General features: G+C 34.8%; 1 protein-coding gene across 1 annotated transcript in view; it reads right to left on the bottom strand.

The window, feature by feature from the left end:
- LOC118199656 (uncharacterized) overlaps positions 1-22320 on the bottom strand; it is a 430613-nt gene that overhangs the window by 340937 nt on the left and 67356 nt on the right. The window contains exon 2 of the mRNA XM_085824456.1: positions 17150-17246. Coding sequence (XP_085680582.1) covers positions 17150-17215 — 66 coding nt within the window. The 5' untranslated portion in view covers positions 17216-17246. The remainder of the gene's footprint in view (positions 1-17149; positions 17247-22320) is intronic.

The following is a 22320-nucleotide window of genomic DNA, read 5'->3' as shown; positions in this document are numbered from 1 at the left end:
CAAAAAATAATAAGCCGGATCCAATTCGAACATTAAGGAACAACGCAATCATCAACATTAACTGAAATAGATAATTAGATAATTTTAGCTTATACCGTTTATTATACATAAAACGCGCACGCGAAAACGTATTCTGCGCTTGCGCACACGCAAATGCGCAGTCGTAAGAGGTCTTACGCGCACGCGTAAACGCCTATGCGCATGTGTCAACGCGGCGCATGCGCAGAACGTTTTTAGCTTTGAGGTCCGGATTATAGATCATTCCGGATTATGGGTGTCCGAATTAACGACTTTTGACTATATATAGCTCCGAAGCTGTCAAAGACAGCTTTTGCAACCTCGGCAGCTCTATCAGTATAAAGTAGGTCCACTGGGTCTTCAATGCCGATGTTAAATAGTCTGGCCTGGATTGCTGGGCAGCTGAAGAAGTGATGGCGAGGCAGTGGGATGTCATCTGGGCAATGAGGACAAATGTTGGTGTAACTACGCTGCCCGTCTGCAGAAATCATCATCCCTTTTAAGTGGTTTGTCCTAAGTTTGGTTATGATAGTCGATATGGCTCTGTCACAGTTCAATTCCGGGATGGAATTTCCTTTAACTTTCCTTGATTTTATTAAATGAATACATTAGTTCTATTCATGTGTGTTAAACAATGACGTTGGACTTTATTTCGTATATTCTTAGTAAAAGGCAACACGTGGTCAAAACTGCCGTCATGCGGTTATGACTAGACGTTCAGAAGGTGTTTAGCAATGTAATATGTTTTAAACATCCTTCGGTACTCTTCTGCAATCGGAAGTGGTTTCATAAATATATGTATGCATGCACGTGTATATATATGAATATGCGCACATGTGTGTGTGTGCGTATGCACGCACATACATACGTCCACTACGGGAAAAAAATTTTTTAAAAAAAAGGGGGGGACACTTCTATATCTCTCGTTCTACAGGGCCGATTGGCGAAATTCAACTTGCGTTTTTCATGTCCCGAAAGCGCGACTTAGGATATGTATTAGATTTATATATAGCATTGTTCTAATATATGTATTATGGTATTGCCTATTATGGTACATCGTTGCAGCCCCACCGTACACCCCGCATCCAGTATTTATTAAAAATAATGATTTAGGACATAAAGTGATTACAATATAGTTTCAATGCAATTTGAAATTCCCAAATTAAATTCAGGACATTTGTTTTGATGTAATAAAGTAATAGACAAACAGGATATAATATAATTTGCAGACAATATTCGTACAATTATCAACAATTTAGTAAAAGTTTAAGTAGCGCTAGGGCTAACGAAGCTGCGATTTGTTAACATTTGAGACTTCGTAGAATACTGAATTAAATCACTGGATGCTTCAACTTCAGTCTCTTTTTGCCAAGCGGGACCGAAAGCTAACTTTCAATTTTGTCCAACGAAGAGTTGGCCTTCCTGCCAGTTGGCGGAATTGCTTGCTTTCGAGTTTTTTTTTTTAAATTTTAATTTTAATTGTAAATTTTCTTTTGTTTTTTACTTCCTTGTACGAAGTAAAAAGGAAGTATTGTAATCGCGAAAAGTTTCAGGCTGCATATTTCAACAAAAATATCCATTTTGACCGCTAACGAATGCAATTTAACAATGTTTTTGCGTGATATCTGTACGTAAGGACAGAATAAAAGACTCGTTTCCTCCAAAAAAATTATAAAACTGCTTTAAAATTAATTCTGCAGAGAATTTTTCGTGGCGTCTGTACGAACGTATGTACGTACGTACGTATCTCGCATAACTCGAAAACGAGTAGCCTCAGAACGTTGAAATTTTGTATATAGGACTGCTATAACATGTAGATGTGCACATCGTATTTTGGTTGCAATCGGCCGCACCAAACGTATATAAATATATTTATATAAATATCCACTCTGTTACCCGGCTCAGTGATCTCAGTTTCTTTACTCTTATATGTTTGTAAATTGTACATTTTTTGCTTTAAAAATGATTGTATTATGTTGTTTTTATCTTCCGATTAAGGTTTTTATGTCTTTAGTAAATCTGTATGCAATATTTTTGGAATTATCAACAATTTTTAAGTTGTTTAAGTGCCGCTAAGCCTTTTTTTTTTATGGCGGCCATTGATTGTTTACATTTGAAACATTAGAGTAGTGGATTTGTTGCCAATCTAGAGAAACTTAGCTTCGCAACAACAAAAATAACGCCTTCATTTATTATTGCGAATTAAATCATGCTTAAGCCTTTTTGGAAATTTTTCGAGGAAATAAGTGTTTAAGATTTACTTCGTAATTTTTAATACAGATATTTTGAGTTTTTATGTATTTTTGCCTTGTCGCGAAGTGAGAACCGAATTAATTGAATGACAAATACTCAATCGTCTGTGAAAAACTGTTTCTTTTTTGTTTTGTTTGCTTAATTTCTTTTATACATCATTCTAGCTTTATTATAGTATTTGAATAGAACATGTGGCAACGATTAGATAATTCTATTCTTTAAATGATATAAATTTTGTGTATTCTGAGTTATAATATGAACGAAATATAATACTGTTAAGTGAATCTAGCGCCAGAGTGTCGCTATGGTAAACAAATACTAGAGTGAATTTTAAAGAATGCATTTATTCTATTGTAGTTTATGCGCTGTCGGTGAAGAAGATTTAATTCAATCCAATAAGTTTAAATGAAATGCAAGAAAAATGCGTATAATTTAATATTCCGTACAAGGAAGTCATGTGGTGTACACATCAGATTTTTTTAACTGTTTTAACTGTATTTGGTGTTTTAGGTTTTTCTGTATTTAAAAATTTTTAATGAAAATGTTTTGAGTTTTTATATATTTTTGCTTTGTCTCGAAGTGAGAACCAACTTGATTGAATGAGAAATGTGTGTCTAATGAAATCCGAGGAAATAAGTCTAAATGAAATGCAGCAAAAAATGTGCATATTACAAGGTAGTCATGTGCTGTCCACATCAGATATTTTTAACACAGGAATGCCACTGTTCGAAATGTACAGTAATATAATTTTACGCATTTTATACGATTATTTCATTTCAGAATGAAATTAGATTTAGTATTTGGATTTTATTAGATGCACGTATGCTTTTACTTAAAATGAGTTTAAAACTGTTTTCATACGTCAATACACAAGAAAACGAGTAAATATATCGCTCGATGATAAGAATAAAATGAAACAAAATATTTTCTAGCATCAGCATTGGCTATTCATTGCCATTTTCTAGATCTATATTTACGAGTCCACAAAAATGAATGACACACAAGTTTTCGTCGTCGTATTTCCTATGGGAAGAATATTTTATTTGTCTTTTATTTCTCTCTTTCGGAACGATGGCTCGTTTGCAGAAGATCTGTCAGATGTTCCGCTTCACGGATAGTGGAAGTAACACCCCACCCGAATTTTTTTCGGAAGGATATCTTGTATGCGGTACAGGAAGAATATCTCCTTTCTAGAACAATGGAAATGAAGGGCAGCAGGCTATCTCAGCATGGAAATGGTATTTTCGAATCTAGAACACAAGATATTTGCATATTTTTCGTTCACGACACGAGGCTTGGGGGCAATCGGTTGCAGTAGATAAATGAAAGAATGTCGACATATATTTTATATTTTTCCACTCTGATTTACAGATATACTTCTTAAAACGCAAGAATTTAAGGTATACGATCATCAGTGTTTAAAATAAATATAGGTACTCCCTTTTAGTTCTCATGTCAGGTACTAGAGCAAGAGTAGCCAATTTTTTTCCTATAAAATAAATATAGGTACTCCCTTTTAGTTCACATGTCAGGTACTAGAGCAAGAGTAGCCAATTTTTTTTTTTTTTTCTATAAAATAAATATAGGTACTCCCTTTTAGTTCTCATGTCAGATACTAGAGCAAGAGTAGCCAATTTTTTTCTATAAAATAAATATAGGCACTCCCTTTTAGTTCTCATGTCAGGTACTAGAGCAAGAGTAGCCATTTTTTTCCCTATAAAATAAATATAGGTACTCCCTTTTAGTTCTCATGTCAGGTACTAGAGCAAGAGTAGCAATTTTTTTTCTATAAAATAAATATAGGTACTTCCTTTTAGTTCTCATGTCAGGTACTAGAGCAAGAGTAGCCAATTTTTTTCCTATAAAATAAATATAGGTACTCCCTTTTAGTTCACATGTCAGGTACTAGAGCAAGAGTAGCCAATTTTTTTCCTATAAAATAAATATAGGTACTCCCTTTTAGTTCACATGTCAGGTACTAGAGCAAGAGTAGCCAATTTTTTTCTATAAAATAAATATAGGTACTCTCTTTTAGTTCACATGTCAGGTACTAGAGCAAGAGTAGCCAATTTTTTTCTATAAAATAAAAATAGGTACTCTCTTTTAGTTCTCATGTCAGGTACTAGAGCAAGAGTTGCCATTTTTTTTTTATATCAGCGGTATCTTAGTATTCAAGAAAATAAAGAGCTGCTATTAGATTTACCAAAAGCCACAAATAAATAGACACACTGCGGGGGAAAAATTATATATATCTATGAGACAGTTCTATATCTCCCGTTCTACTGGGCCGATTGACAAAGTTCAAATTGCGTTTTTCATGTCCCGTAAGCTTGACTTAAAAAACATATATTAGATTTATAGATAGCGTTGTTCTAGTAATATAAGTATTTTGACATAAAATCGGACTTTTTCTGAGATAACATGCCAATTTTTTTCCATAATCAAATCATCCACGACTCAAATTATGTCAAACTGCCATATTTTGTAAAAATCGCACGAGCAGTTTTTAAAAAATTAACTCTCAAAATTTTAGCTCCTCAGTGTTAATTGAATTTGATATATATTTATTAGTATCTCTTTTTTATTAAACTTATTTGATTCTTTCTTTCACATTTCGAAATTTAGTCACTCCAAATAAAATTTGCCCATTTTTTTATGATTTACTTTTAAAATTTGTATTTAAAAATAATTTTTATAAGTTTTCGACAAAAATTTTGACTTATAATTTATAAAATTTTTAACATCATCTTAAAGTAGATGTATTTCTAGACACACCTGCAAAAAAATTAGAGTTTTCTATTCAAAATTTTCGAAGATATGCGTGAATTTACATACTGGAGCATTTTAAAATTTAGCACCTTTTGATTGACACTAGGTCTATCTTCTTAGGAAGGAATGCCTTCGTGGAGGATTTTCAGAGGGAAACTGGCTCATATCCGTATAAGACTTGAGAAAAATCACGAAAACGCTCATACAGCCAGCTCGTTGGCCGCGATTTGAACCTTAGTAAAACCAGCAGTGCTCAGCGACTTTACCGCTCGATTGCTAGCGAGGTATAATAGGTGACAGTTTATTTTTTCTATACAATTAATATGAAGACACACATCTGGGGAATAAAACTAACTCGAAATCGTTTAATTAATTCGTAAAATGTAAATTACATCATCAGATAAGTTTTATATCTTCTAATATGAATTATAATTAAACATATTCGTGATGCTACTACTTATTTAATGTGAAACTGTTGTCTTTTCTTCTATCATGGGAACTATTTGGCCTGTTTTAGGCTAGATTATTCAAATGTGACAAAACTCTCAAGGGAAATAGTTGTCTTCATGAAAGACTTTTTGAGGGAAACTAGCTGTCATTCACGTTACAGGTCAGGAAAACCGAAAAACACAACCATGCAGCCAGCTCATTTTTCTGGGATGTGGTGGTGTATTTAATTATGGCAAAGTACACTAGGGATATCTGCCTAAGGGGAGGGATGCCTTCGTGGAGGACTTTCTAAGGGAAACTGGCTCGTATACACGTTACACATGGGGAAAACCACGAAAACACCCATGCAGCCAGCCCATTCGCGGGATTCGAACCTCGGACCGAACTACAAGTGTTCAGCGACTTTACCGCTCGGCCGCTAGTGGGCCACTTTCCTGGTATAGAACCTAAACCGAACTCCCAGTATTTAACGGTCTTAATCGCTCGGCTACTAGTGGAGGTTTCCTATTCTAGAATAGTACCGTTAGAGGTTTTAAGAGAAAATGGCTTGTACGAGGGCCATCCAGGAAGCAGATTACGTTTCCGTCTGTGTCCGCTAGGGGCGGGGCTAGCGCGGCCATCTTGGGGTCAGAGCGTTGCGCAGCTCAGTCTGCATCTAGCCGTGCTAGTGAGAGGTTCGTGCTGTCCTCCGTTCAGATACTGTGACGGTTTGAAATGTCTGCGTTAATTGAAAATCCCGCGAGCTGCGAGGTGCGCTCAGTAATAAGGTTTCTGACTGCAAAAAACTGTAAACCGATAGAAATCTATCGGCAGCTTCGTGAAGTGTATGGGGACAACATTATCACTGAAGGTGGAGTGCGTCAGTGGGTCATAAGATTTCAAAATGGCCGAACCAATGTTCACGACGAAGATCGAAGTGGGAGACCCAGCATAGTGACCGCCGAACTTCTCGAAAAAGTCGATGCTAAAGTCCGTGAAAATCGAAATTTCACAATAACGGAACTTTCTTTGAGTTTTCCACAAATTTCGCGAAGTTTGTTGCACGAAATCATCAGCGAAAAGCTTGGTTACCACAAGTTTTGTGCAAGATGGAAGGCAAGAAGAGGTAACGAAGTGGTTGAAGGCGCAGGCGGCCGAATTTTTCGACGAAGGAATTTCCAAGCTCGTACATCGCTACGATAAATGCCTTAATTTGTATGGTGACTATGTAGAAAAGTAGTATTTGAGTGTGGCTTTCATCTGTATATAATAAAATTTGTTTCCTATACTTTGTTTATTTTTTTATTCCAAAACGTAATCTACTTTCTGGATAGCCCTCGTATTTACGTTACGCACAGGGAAAACCATGAAACCTCTCGTAAAACCATCCCGTTAGTTGGTGTTTGGTCCAAGGTCAAACTGTCCAATATCGGTAGAGAGACAAGGTTAGTCTTTTCCCAACGCGCGAGTTCAATGACGTCACTTCGCTTGTAGCACAGCCAACTCTATAATGGCCTTGAAGCGCAAAAGTCACGTGATCAAGATGGTCGATTTGTTCTGACCAAGGAGGTCAGAGGTCTATTCTAACCCCCTTGGTTCTTATGGTAGCGTGTGGCTACGAAACTGTGGTCGTGAATTTTGTGGATATATATTTTGCCATTAGTGTTATGTAAGTAGATTATTTTGGTATTCTAAGTGATTTTAAATAACGTGAGCTTTATGTAATGGTAAATAATAGTTTTATCTATATTTCGTTTTATATATTTTTAATTTTTAGATTTATTTGGGAAAATATGTAGCTGTTTTCAAGCCTATGCAAGTGTTTCGTTTTAACAGCGAATGCATTTACTTTAGTTTGAACATTTTGAGTAGTATTGGTTTGACTATTTGTTTGGAAATCAGGAATTCTTTATTATTTTTGATTATTTGTTTCTAATAACATATTGGAATACAGAATGCCTCGACATTGCAGTGTATTTGGCTGCAAATCCAATTACGACAAAAATGAGAATGTCACTACTTACTCTTTACCTAAATCACCTAAAAGAAGAGCTCAGTGGTTAAGGAAAATTCCGAGAGATTTAAGCAAATTAAAAAACCCCGTAATTTGTATAAAGCATTTTGATGAATCACAGATAATAAGAAAGGACTGTGTAATCTATAAAAATGAATATAAAGAATATGACAGAAAAATCCCTGGTCTCATTCAAGGCGCTGTGCCATGTATATTTGAAAATGCTCCCTCATATTTAAGTACAAATAAATCCAAACCTCGCAGACTTGTTGATGTAGAAGAAGTAAATTATAAGAAAGCCGTTCAGGAAATGTTTACTTCAGCAGAAAGCTGATTTAGAAAAAAGTGCATTAAAATGTCCTCAAGATGTGGTCAATTACTTTCGGGAAAACATATGTAAATATAAAAATAAATGGTTTTACTTAGATGAAGATGATGATGATATAATTCGCTAATGTTTATATGCAGCTCATGAAAATTGTCCAAAAATTTTAGGATGCATCAATATAAGTACTGACATGAATTTTGAAGTATACATTGAAAATCGGAAAGAAAGTAAGAAGAAATTTTCAAAATCACCCGTTGTTGATACAATTTCAGTATTACATGATTTAATGAACAATGTTGAAACTTCTGTTACTAATACAACATTTCCATCTGTGTTAGAATCAGCAATTACATTACTAAATTCTGTTGATTGTAATTTAGATAATTCTGAACATATTTCTTTTATAATAGAGTAATTAAAATTGTTAAGAGTATCAAAAAATAATAGGCGTTACAGTAATAGAACTTTAATTTTAGCTTCAACATTATTTGTGCAATCTTCTTCGGCATACAATGCTTTACTAAACTGCGACTATTTGTGCATTCCAAGTACTCGAGTCTTACGCAATATTATGAGTAGTTATTCGTTGTCAAAATTAAGTTTGGCTGGTAGCATTAATTATTTAGAGAGGAAAAAATGTTTTCTTAATGAACAAGAACTTGTAGTAAATGTTTTATTAGATGAAATTTACATTCAGCCTATGCTCAACTTTAAAGGTGGTTCTATTTATGGAGGTTCTCATGATAAACCAGCACTTGCTGCCAAAACAGCTCAGGTTTTCATGATAACATCAGTTTTTTCTTCATATAAGGATGTAGTTAGTATTGTTCCAGTTAATGGATTGCAAGCTAATGAGCTACAAGATATGATTCAGCAGATTTTAATAGCATTAGAAAATATAGGATTTAAAGTTGTTTGTTTGATTTCTGATAATAATGCTGTGAATAAACGCGCATTTGAACTAATGACCCCTAATAAAACTTTGCAGCCATATATTAAGCACCCTTTAGATGATTCAAGGCTTCTCTTCTTTCTTTTTGACACAGTTCATATGTTAAAATCAGTACGCAATAATTGGTGCAACAAAAAATTAATTACATTTCCTGATCTAGAAAATAAGGATATTTTAAAGAAAGCTAACTTTAAGCATTTGGAAATCATGTATGATATAGAGAAATCTTCCATTGTTAAATATGGCCATTTACTTACAAATAAAGCTCTTTATCCTTCAACAATTCAGAAACAAAACGTGAAACTAGCACTTCAAGTCTTAAATGAAAAAAACATAGCAGCACTAAAATGTATATCAAAGGATCATGCAGATGTTTTTGTGAACTCAGATGAAACTTGTGATTTTATTTCAGGTGGAAAATTGTAAACTGTAAAAGCAATTTTGAAAGTAAGCGCTTTAATGATAAATTTCGTGGTGCTATTAACTCTCAGAATGTTGAGCAGATTAATTTCTTAAAGAAACTAGTATTGTGGCTTAAGATATGGAAACAGTCTGTTCCAATAAAAGAAACTTTATCACCACAAACATTTCAGGCATTGATAATAACTAGAGATGCATTCATTCAATTGATTCCATATTTGTTTCAAAAGTATGAGGCTGAATACATATTATTAGGAAAATTTCAAACTGATGCTCTTGAATCACGTTTTGGAATGTATCGGCAAATGTCAGGTTCAAATTATTACATAAATTACCTACAATTATTAGAAAGTGAGAAGAAGCTTCGTTTTAAAAGCAATATTATAATTTCATCATCAAATATCAATATCCCTTTAACTTCTCTTTTACCAGATTATGATAAGGATTCTATCTTTACCTTTGTGAATATTGATGATTATTCAAATTTACTAGTTAATGATTTTTCTACAGAAAATGTTCCTTCTGATATTTTACCAGTGCTAGTTTATATTTCAGGTTATGCTTCCATGAAAGAATTAAGGGTGGTAAAATGCAGTATTTGCCAGGACTGGTTGCAAAGTGTTCATTCGGTAGATATAGCAGATGATATTTTTGGTTTTCTTAAAGAATTAGATAGGGGGAAATTAACTTTACCGTCTGAAGTTGCTTTACTAACATCTTCAATTGCACATTTCTTATTTGGTGGAATTCTCGAAAGCATGGAAGATACATTTCTTATATCAGGAAAGCAACTGGGTATTTTATATAAGTTATCTTGCATACAGTTAGGTAGAATTAACTTTAATTTAACAGATTCTTGCATTTGTGGAATGACTTTGCAAACCCGATTAGAAAATATCTGTTTGATAACTTGTAAAATAATGTTAAATAATTACACAAAATATAAAAATGACAAAATTAATATAAAATGTTCATATAAAAAAGTTAAAAAATTTACCAGTTAATTTTAGTTAATAAGTCACAACTGTTTGTTTTTATGTATGCTTCTGCATAAATGATGTATGATATGTAGGATGTGTGTATATGGCACAGCTCCAAGTTTTATGAATCTATTTTTGATAGTGGAATAGGCCTGTAATTTGGGGACACCACTGTAAAAAAAAACGAGCCTAATCACTTACCTCTTCGGTGGTTTGGAAAAAGTGATACAACATAAAATTGGAGCTGGCACAAATAGAAGGTTGTCCTTTTTATGAATGTAATTAGCATTTAATTTGCCAAAATTTTCTTGAAAGATTTATTTATAGCATAACATGCATGTAAGTTTGTTTTTATACACAAATTTCCTAGCATTTAAGGAATTTTTAATTCATTTCCCTGTTTTGATAAAATTGTGATATTTAAGTTTTTATTAGTGAATGAAGTGATGAGAGATGACTATGAATATTTGCATTCTAAAAATTTATTTAGCTGATGCGATGGGAGCGGCATGAATTTTTACAAAATATTCTGCTCTTAATATTTATTTTAGTGTTAAGAAAATCTAAATAAAATTTACATCTATAAACCTATTGAATTTTCCCCCTTTTGTGGATTTTATATTATTTTGGGAACAAATTTGATTTAGATTACATAAATGGATTCCATTTTTATTAAAATTGCAGAAATAAAATTTTTATCTGGTGATTCTCAATGATATTTTTAGTTACATAAACAAAGTACAATTGTTTTAAAAATTATTGAAGATATTCATTTTACCGGCTGTGAAAATATTACACTATGAAAAATTTAATGCAAGTCATGCGACCTAGTCACGTTTATTTATTTTACTTATATTTATATTAAGAGAAAACTATTATTTTTGGCAAGTTAAATTTCGCGCTTATAGCGAAGAGAAAAAGATCGACTATTTTGATCACGTGACCTTGCGAAACTGATTTCGCTTCAAGGCCATGATAGAGTTGGCTGTGCTTGTAGAAGTTGGAGAAAGAAGACAATCACATTTAGTTCCCAAGGCAGTAGCTGCTTTGGAGCAGACTATGAGACAGTGGCGTCACACGCTTAAATATTTCTGGTCAGAAGAGCAAACCTTGTAGTATCGTAAGTAACCTTGGAACTAAACTAGTGTTTAGTGATTTTACTGCGGCCACTATTATCCCATCATTAAAATCAGGAAGGGCAAAGCTAATCTGAATACGAAGAGAAATGCATAGTAGCTAAAGCTAAGAAATACAATACATTTTGTAAAGATATTGTAGCAAAAAGGCTTTAGTTACTACATCTGTTTAAAGAAATGTTAACACACGTAAGCTATAGAACAGACTGATACTGAAATTTATAGCTGTTCTATTTCACTGCGACTCACATTCATAAAAGTTGACCACTCGCCACTGAAATTTTTTTACTTTAATTGACAAATCGCGTAGCTAATTCATTAAAGCAAAGTTACGAGAGAAAAAGCGTTTTTTATTGTTTAATGCAAAGTTGAATCCTAAGCTTGCGCCTTTATTGATAAAGGAGCGTTAGTAAAAGATTATAATGACGTAATTTTATTTTTTCTATTAAATTAGGAAAAACTGGTTTATTTTTCGTCTGTATTCTTTTATCCTAATTTAAAACGGGTTAAATAGTATAATTTTTCAGTGCATCCTGAGCTTTAAACAAAATACACTCTGTCTAAAAAAAAAAAAAAAAAAAAAAAAAAAAAAAAAAAAACCACTCAGAAGGGCTAAGCGATCTACTATACAAATTCCGAATAAAATATCGTTTTATTAACCTTTTAATTGTCATGCCCCAGATATATCTCGGGCACAGCACTAGTGTTCGAAAATGTCACGCCCGAGTATTACTCGGGGTAATTTGAGTGCATCGTATTGTTATACCCGAATATATATCGGGAGACGTTTATTTCGGCTTCATCTCTTTGTCAAACCCGACTATATCTCGGGAAAAGTTAATGTGCGCTCAGTTCAATAGATGACAGCACTTTACTGAAGATTTCAAAGGTTAGAGGTTATTTGGTTCAAGGTGCATGGGATCTTTTTGTTGTAAAATAGCGTCCAGTTCTTTGAAACGTTATATAGATGATTTAGATTATTCTTCAACCGAAGATGAAGGATGTGTGTTTGATGAGCAGTATTCATGATACTTCCATGGTCAGCCTCAAAAATAAAAAATGGAGATATACTCAAGCCGAAGATTGTTTCTAATTACGGTCTAACTATGGGTGGTGTAGATCGCTGTGATCAGGAAATATCCTTTCATCCAACAATCCGAAAACGTCAGATAAAATATTATAAAAAGATATTTTTACATTTACTAGACAAGGTACTCTGGAACTCATATTTGCTCTATAAAAATGTAGTTGGGAAACGTATTACATTTTTAGAATTTCGAATCCAAGTTGTAGAAGAGCTTTTACATAAATATGATGATGCAGCTTCTGGACAAAAGAATGTTGGCAGACCACCTACAATAGATAACCCTGCACGTCTTACTGAACGACATTTTATATCCCATTTTCCTCCTATTCCTGCGAAACGTGAGCCTACAAGACAGTGCAAAGTGTGTTGTTCGAAAAAGGGTAAAAATGGGGAAAAGATAAGGAAGGAATCACGATTCTGGTGTAGTGATTGTGGAGTTGGTTTGTGCTTGGAAAAGTGTTTCCAGTTGTACCACATAAGACTGAATTACTGAACTACTAATAGGTATTCACTTATATTTATTTATGTTTTAGAAAATAGTTAATTTTTTTTTTTATTTTTAGAAAATAAAAAATTTTACCCATGTACGTCAAAATATCAATTTTTAACTACTTAAGTATATTTTATTTTGTACTAAACATTTGGTTTTTGCAATAAAAAATTTGACAATTTGTGTATCCAAATCATCAAAATAACTTGACAGTTAAAGGGTTAAGAAGTTATGGCTTGAAAACTGTTACAAATCACCAAGTAGTATAGCCACATCTGGCAGTTATACAAGCCGAAAGACAGCGTGGTATCAAATCAAGTAGGCCACCTATGGCTCCCTGCGGAAGACCATACCATAATCTTCGCAACTGGGGAGTGATTCATCAATATTCCGAGACGGCTGCAGTTGCCTTCCAAGCATGTTCTAAACGTGCTCTATCGGCTAGAGGTCTGGTGCCCAGGCATGTCACGTAAGTACGTCATATCCTTGAAGAGATTGTTGAGAGAGTTGCGCAGTATGTGGACGCACGTTGTCTTGCTAAGATATAAGGCGTTAAAATATCGTCTACGTAACTGCTAGCCCTCCAAGTGCCCTTGAAGGATGACTAGAGGTGATCGCCAGAGCCTGACTAAGGCAGGGGCATACGGCGCAATTGCCCCGGGCCCCCACATCAGAGAGCCCCAAATTGAATAGGAAGTTTATTATTATGAAAATGTAAATACCTTCAAAAAGATCGCTTGTTCATTACTGAAGTAGTAAAGCAGACGGAACCCCAAGAACTTTTTACCCCGGGCCCCAATTAGGCTACGTCGGGCCCTGGTGATCGCGTGGCCCAATGAATCGCTGTCCACACTGTCACACCTTGTGTAATCGCCGTATGACACTCGACAACAAATGCCGGATCGGACCGCTGACCTGTCCACCTCCACACGCGTGTGCGTTGGTCATTAGCACTGAAACTGAATCGGGATTCAACGCTGAAGATCACACACCTCCAGTGGGTCACACTGCAGTCGGCAAAAGTCCGATCGACACTGCGTATGATGTTTGGTCAATGATAAGCGTCTTAATGGACATCGACAGCATATGCCAGCGTCGGGCAGTCGTCTCCAAATGCTTTCGCTTGATACCATTGGATGCCTGGAAGGAGGTAAATGGCGTCGAATAGATGATAGCAACGTTGTTGGCGCGGAAGTGGCCGCTCTTATGATTGCGCGATCCTCGCGCTCACTTGCGTTCTTGGAGCGCCCTGACCCTCCGCAACAACAGACTATCCCTTCGGTGATCCATTTTCGCCAGTATGGAGCTAGGTATCACATCGCTCTCACCGATGTGGCGGCTGATACCGCCTGTTCGACCCTCTGAAGTCTACTAGATGCCACTTCTTAAAGTCCGGCAATTGATCGTGCTGCCGTCGGTTACGCCTCAGAGATATATTTGTAAGGATCTTAAGTTTACTGTTTATTTTGTTTTAAAACTATAATATCCTTTCTTATTATCACTTCCAGCCAAAATTAAACGCGTTAATTTGTTTATGCAAATTTATGCTTGCTAGCGCCTAAGTATTTAAGTTGCGGCTTTTCGCCAAGAACAGAGTTAGTTACATAAAAAGTGAGCCGCCTTGCCACTGCATTTCACACGAAGTTTTCAATCAGCTGCTGTCCGCCTTTGAGGCCAGAGATTTAGTCCTCTCGATACTTAAAACGTACTGTAGTTTTCGGCAGTTTGCGTATTACATACGTAATAATTTAAAAGGCCAGTCTTAGTGTTAGGCATTTGTGTAAACTATTCAAAGTCAGCTTTTATTTTAATTTAGTTAGTTAGTAGTTTTAGATTTTTACTTTCAGATCACGAGTGGTTGGTCTCTGTATCCCAAAGTGCGCGAGCGCCTGTAATATTGTGGAAAATAAAGGGTACAGTTAACCCTTTCTTCTTGTGTCGTCCATTCCACACATATTTGAACGTAGCCTGAAGGAAGCTCCCTGTTCCCATTCAGGACACGTCATGTTCCCAAAGCAAATCAAGAGACATACAAGTTCTGATATATTTAGCGACAATCCATCCAAGGCAACATACTCGTTTGAATAGCCCCACGGCAAGAGCAATTGTGCTTTTAAACTCTCCAAACTGCGCATTTCATATGTGCATACCCTTGTCTCACTGGCGTCGAAATTTAAATCATTTGCATATATCTTACCAGCCAACATTCTTGCCGAGTTTCGTGACTATGGCTTGATTTCTTCTGACTACATATATATATATATATATATATATATATATTTTCTACCTACTACGATTATTTTATATATATATATATATATATATAAATATATATATTTCTGACAGAGTGTGTAGATACATTCTTTATGTTACTAGATTTAAGAGAAACTCATTGTCTTTAAATTCGACCCAAAATTGTTCTTCTTTTAAATCGCAATACATGCACAAGCATTTGAAATACTTTAAAGGGTACTTACGTATTATCTCAAACACCTTGGCGCAGTTTGGCGAATTTTACGGAAGTAAACGAACAATAAATGCAAAAAATTACATATTATATACGTGCATATTATTACATACATATTTTATATTTCAACTATACTTTTATTGCAAAAGACAATTAGTAAACCTAGTCATAAACGGTCTTAAGCGCTGCTGTTTTAGCGATACTACGACAAAATAACGTATTCCTGAAGAAATTTCATCTCTTCTTTTTCCTGTTACAGAAAAATTCTACAAGCAGAAATTTTAAAATCGAGTTTAAGATAAAAAAATAATCAGAATTTTTTTTTTTTTTTTTTTATAAAAGCAGCTGAAACTTGGAATACAACATAAAGAATGTAAACAAAAATGGCGACATTAGAAACTGAATATTTGTCATACGTAAAATGGTTGCCTGAATAATTTTATGCGCGTGGTTACCAGAATTTCGTACATCAGGAAGCTCTGGCCATTTCTACATAGGTCGTTGAGATACAACGTAAGTATCCTTTAATGCTATTAATTACTTTAAATAACGTACACTGAAGTGACAAAAGTCATGGGATAGCAATATGCAAATATACAGATGGCAGTAGTATCGCGTAGAAAATGTATAAATGCGAAGTGCTTTGGCAGGGCTTTCATTTGTGTTCAAGTTATTCATGTGAAGAGGCTTTGACGTGATTATGGCCGCACGACGAGAATTAACAGACTTTGAACGCGGAATGGTAGTTGGAGCTAGACGCATGGGTCATCCCATTTCGGATATCGTTAGAGAATTCAACATTTCGAGATCCACAGTGTCAAGAGTGTGCCGAGAGTATCTAATTTCAGGCATAACATCCCACCATGGACAGCGCAGTGCCGACCATCTGCACTTGACTACCGAGACCAGCCACATCTGCATAGAGTTGTCAATGTTCACAGACAAGCAACACTGCGTCAAATAACCGCAGGAATCAATGTGGGACGTACGAGGGACGTGTCCGATAGGACAGTGCAGCGAAATTTGTCTTCCTTGGGCTATGCCAGCAGAAGACCGACTCGAGTGCCTTTACTGACAGCACGACATCGCCTGCAGCGACTCTAGTGGGCTCGTGAGCATATCGATTGGTCCCTCAACGAATGGAAAACCGTGGCTTGGTCAAATGAGTCACGATTTCAGTTGGTAAGAGCTGATGGTAGGGTTCGAGTGTGGAGCAGACCCCACGAAGCCATGGACCCAAGTTGTTAACAAGGCACTGTTCAAGCTGGTGGTGGTTCCATAATGGTCTGGGCTGTTTTTACATGGCATGGACTCGGTCGTCTGGTGCAACTGAACCGATCATTGACTGGAAATGGATACCTTCAGCTACTTGGAGATCACTTACAGCCATTCACGGACTTCACGTACTCAAACAACGATGGGAATTTTATGGATGACAATGCGCCATGTCACCGGGCCACAATTGTTCGCGATTGGTTAGAAGAACATTCTGGACAATTCCAGCGAATGATCTGGCCACCTAGATCGTCCGACATGAATCCCATCGAACATTTATGGGACATCATCGAGAGGTCAGTTCGTGCCCAAAACCCTGCACCGTCAACACTTTCACAATTATGGACGTCTATAGAGGCAGCATGGCTCAATATACCTGCAGGGGACTTCCAACGACTTGTTGAGTCCATGCCACGTCGAGTTGCTGCACTTCGCCGGGCAAAAGGAGGACCGACAAAATATTAGGAGGTATCCCATGACTTTTGTCACTTCAGTGTATTTTTCTCTGAAAGTAAGCAAGACATAACTTACCGTTCCAATCGAGCTGATGGACGGAGTTGCAATCTCACTCGACGTTGTATGCGGCATGGTAATCATTTCCAAACCATATTTTCGCACATTGCTTCATCTGTTTTAAAAATAAGAATACAAAAGACCAGTGAGAATTTGTAATATTCTCCAGAATAAATCATAATTAAATGATTTTTCTATGATATTAAATGACAGCAAATAAGTAATTGTTGAATGCAAAGCATGTCTGCTTGGTGATTAATTATGAACGAATAATTTACTCCAGAACGAAAAACTGTCATATATAAAAGATAGTACAAAGATTGTACCTGTTTGAAGAACAACAGGAAGAACTAAAACCATGTTAAGGTCTTAGAATTAAAACGTACCTTCAACGTACGCTGTTAAAAGCGCTTACATAAACCTTAAACAGAAAAATTTTAAGGCCAAAAATCAATAAATTATATTTGACTGAGTAACAGTTCGAAAGTAATTTAAAAGCAGACCGTTAAAGCAGTCTTCCTACAATTTTTATCCTCGAAATTTAATCTGCAAAATTTGTAGCGAACGAAATTATGATTTAAATGGCTATATGAAAACATTTGATGGTACTTTTCCGTTTCGCCGCCGCAAATCTCGCCAAGCAGACTTTATTGGCGACAACATACAGTGTGTGTGTGATTATGGCAAAGCCTCGAGGGCTATCTGCCTAAGAGGAGGGATGCCTTCGTGGAGGACTTTCTAAGGGAAACTGGCTCGTATACACGTTACACATGGGGAAAACCACGAAAACGCCCATGCAGCCAGCCCGTTCGCGGGATTCGAACCTCGGACCGAACTACCAGTGTTCAGCGACTTTACCGCTCGGCCACTGGTGGGCCGACAACATACAGTATACACATAAAAGAATATTAAAAAAAATGTTAGTTCTAAGAATTCTTTTTTTGAAGGCATAAACATTTTAATATCGCTTAAAATTTTATAAAAAACCGATAAATAAAGACAATAAATTTGTAAAAAGACATTAATTTAAGAATTTATTACGCTTTCATGGTTCAACATCCTGATTCGCCGGTTCATATCACGTGATCCCAAGCGATCTCATCTCACGTAAATTACTCTCTACAAAAATCTAATGCTCTCAGTAATTATCTACATTAATTTCAAGTTAAATCTTAATTTGGAAGCAAGAAATATTTCAATTCGTACTCAGAAATTATGTAAAACTGCAGTGCTTTACTTCGCTAATGCATTCTCATTAGAATTGATGAATTTAACCCTTGACTTTACCTTATCTATATTTTCGGCTTCGGGTAAGCGCTGTGATTGCAACCTGATTGACTTAATTACCGAAAATGGCCTTGGACATAAAACTGAACTATCTGATAAAAATTCTATGTAATTATATGTCAGTATTGAAAGAAACAATCAATCTGATAAGAAAAAGCTGCGACTTGTTTTGAAAATGAGGCGTAAAAGGTTACCAGCGAGAATATTCCGTTTGGCATCGGTTGTACCATTATTAGCGACTTTATCGCTTGCGCCGGCAAAACGGAAAAGTACCCATTTGATTAATGAACACATATGACAAAAACATACTAAAATAAAGTATTATGAACTTTATATTATTAACTTACTAAATAAGCAGATCTTAACATAAAATATCTGCAGCCAATATAAATTATCAATACTGAGTTAAAAAAATTTCCAAATATGGTCCTTCCAAATATGCACGCAGGAAATTATTTCTATTATACTCTGAAGAGTATTTTGTACAAATTAGATTGGTATGATTTACTTTGCACAAAATATATATGAGATTTTTGGACAGTTGAAGATAACGGTGCAGAAGTTGCCAGACAAACGTAGAAGAAACAATCTGAGAAACGAGACTTGTTACAGACTTCATTTTTTGATAACTCACAAGTAGATAAGATATCAAACGGAAAACCGTTAAGTACTTTTCATCGCTTGCTGTTTAGTTTCTTTTCGCATTAAAAGTAAAGCAAAAAATCTGATGTGTACACCACATGACTTCCTTGTACGGAATATTAAATTATACGCATTTTTTCTTGCATTTCATTTAAACTTATTGGATTGAATTAAATCTACTTCGCCGACAGCGCATAAACCACAATAGAATAAATGCATTCTTTAAAATTCACTCTAGTATTTGTTTACCATAGCGACACTCTGGCGCTAGATTCACTTAAGAGTATTAATAATTATATAACAGTTAACTTATATATTTCGTTCATATTATACCTCATAATGCACAAAATTTATATCATTTAAAGAATAGAATTATCTAATCGTTGCCACATGTTCTATTCAAATACTATAATAAAGCTAGAATGATGTATAAAAGAAATTAAGCAAACAAAACAAAAAAGAAACAGTTTTTCACAGACGATTGAGTATTTCTCATTTAATTAATTCAGTTCTCATTTCGCGACAAGGCAAAAATACATAAAAACTCAAAATATCTGCATTAAAAATTACGAAGGAAATCTTAAACACGTATTTCCTCGAAACAATTCCAGAAAGGATTAAGCATGATTTAATTCGCAATAATAAATGAATGCGTTATCTTTGTTGTTGCGATGCTAAGTTTCTCTAGATTGGCAGCAAATCTACAATTCTGCTGTTTCAAATGTAAACTTCAATGGCCGCCATCAAAAAAGGCTTAGCGGCACTTAGACAACTTTAAAATTGTTGATAATTCTAAAAATACTGCATACACATTTACTAAAGGCATAAAAACCTTAACCGGAAGATAAAAACAACATAATACAATCATTTTCAAAGCAAAAAATGTACAATTTACAAACATATAAGAGTAAAGAAACTGAGATCACTGAGCCGGGTAACAGAGTGGATATATATATAAATATATTTATATACGTTTGGTGTGGCCGATTGCAACCAAAATACGAGGTGCACATCTACATGTTATAGCAGTCTTATATACAAAATTTCAACATTCTGAGGCAACTCGTTTTTGAGTTATGCGAGATACGTACGTACGTACATACGTTCGTACAGACGCCACGAAAAATTCTCTTCAGAATTAATTTTAAAGCAGTTTTATAATTTTTTTTTTTTTTGAAGAAAAAGAGTATTTTATTCTGTCCTTACGTACATATATCACGCAAAAACATCGTTAAATTGCATTCGATAGCGGTCAAAATGGATATTTTCGTTAAAATATGCTTCGTTAAATATGATATAAAAATAATAAACTTTTCGCGATTCAATTAAATCAGTTCTCACTTCGTGGAAAAGTAAAAATACATAAAAACTCAAAACATCTCCATTAGAAATTGTAAAATATAGAAAAACACAAAACACCAAATACAGTTAAAAAAGTTAATTTTTTTTAACAATTAAAATTAGAATTTCTACGCAATTCAAGCAAGCAATGAGGCAATGGGTAAGAACGAAGATTTTTCGGTGCAAAAAACTGAAAATTAAAACTTTTGGTCCCGCTCTGCAAAAGACACTGAAGGTGCGGAAACTTAATTGATTCACTATTCTACTGAGTTCATATATGAACAAATGGGATTCCTTAAGCTTAACTCGCCACTTAAACTTTCATATTGTTCATAATTGTACAACTATTGCATGCAGATTAACTAATGGCACAAAAACCTTAAACGGAACATAAAAATCACATAATTCAATAATTTTTAAAGCAAAAAACGCACAATTTATAAACCTATAACAATTAATGACTAAGCTCACCGAGGTGCGTAGGAATATATATATATATATATATATATATATATATATATACATATATAAATTTAAACAAATTTAAATTTTAACAAACATTAAAATATACGTAAAAAAGCAAATTTAAAGTTAAAATAATTTTAAAAAGTGCACATATATAAAAGAATTTAATTTTCGAACTAATCTACAATATAATTTAAATTCAGATAGCATAAGCAAATCAAGAGCAAAACCAAACCATGAAAATAAATTCACCAATTTAGCAAATTAAAATTAATCTAAAAAAAAAATTGAGTGCATAAGTGAATGACTGTTGAGCAGGCAGGAGACAGACTTATCAAGGGAAAGTTGCCTCCAAACCTAACTCTTTAATCATTCAATTCGTGTTTCGTCATTCATGCAGGCTAGGGTAAAAGTCAAAACCAAAAGTAAAGAGTGAAGAATGTCCAAAAAGAAATACCAATAAAGTGGTACCTTTAGAAATTAGCAATTAAAAATTAAAGTTCTAAAAGGAAAATACCAATGAAGTTTTTTTGAGAAATAAGCAATGCAAAGTCAAGTATTAAATTAAACTTTTTTAAAAAATTAATTTTTCAGAAAAATGAATTTAGAAACTAATGCATTTTAGAAACCCTTGTCTACAGAAGCCTCCCCGACACGAATATGCATATCAATAAAAAGAAACTGAAAAGGAACTAGACATAATTTATATAAACCAATAAGAAACTAAAAGAACTAATTCATAATTAAAAAAACAAATATATATACTTAAAAAAAGAAATATAAGAGGCTAAACATTAAAAGCAAATTTTTATACCCGTCCTGCGCTATAGATGCCAGATTTGAGCAATATAAACTTGAAAGCATATTGGAGACAAAGCAGGCCAATTCCTCAACAATATTAATAATTGCAACCGTGTATAGAAGGTTTAACTCAATATCAAAAACAAATCAAAATTAAAATAATAATTCACAGTAGTGCAAACTCTAAAAATAAAAATGAACACTCAAATATATTCAAAACCTAAACTCAGTGGCGTAACAGGCCTAATGGGCCAAGGCCTAGAGTGCCCGAAATCTGCTTGACCGTGGGCCCCGGGTTGCGTAAGCATATGCCCTGAACATGTGGTCAGCTTGGTCGCAGGACCCCCAGTGTTTAGTCCTCAGAACTTGGTACTCATTTTATCGACCCAAGGGATGAAAATCAAGGGATGAAAGGCTGTGTCGACCCTACCCAGCCCGAGAATCGAACCCCGGACCTGCGGTGCGTTAGCCACTGCACCACTGGGCCTCATTCAAATATATTCACTTTTTGAATATATTTCATGCAAATATATCCAAAGAGGGTGGGTTGTATTCAGCGCAGACGGGCACAAGAATATTATTCTAAGATTTTGAGAAAAGGGGGACAGAATTTGGGGTAAGAATACTCTTCTGAACAGAATGAATTCGCGGAA

Source organism: Stegodyphus dumicola, chromosome 9 (genome assembly GCF_044657685.1).
Source record: "Stegodyphus dumicola isolate Sdum_Otavi_A_Nest chromosome 9, ASM4465768v1".
Lineage (NCBI taxonomy): Eukaryota > Metazoa > Arthropoda > Arachnida > Araneae > Eresidae > Stegodyphus > Stegodyphus dumicola.
This window is presented reverse-complemented; position numbering and strand designations above follow the sequence as displayed.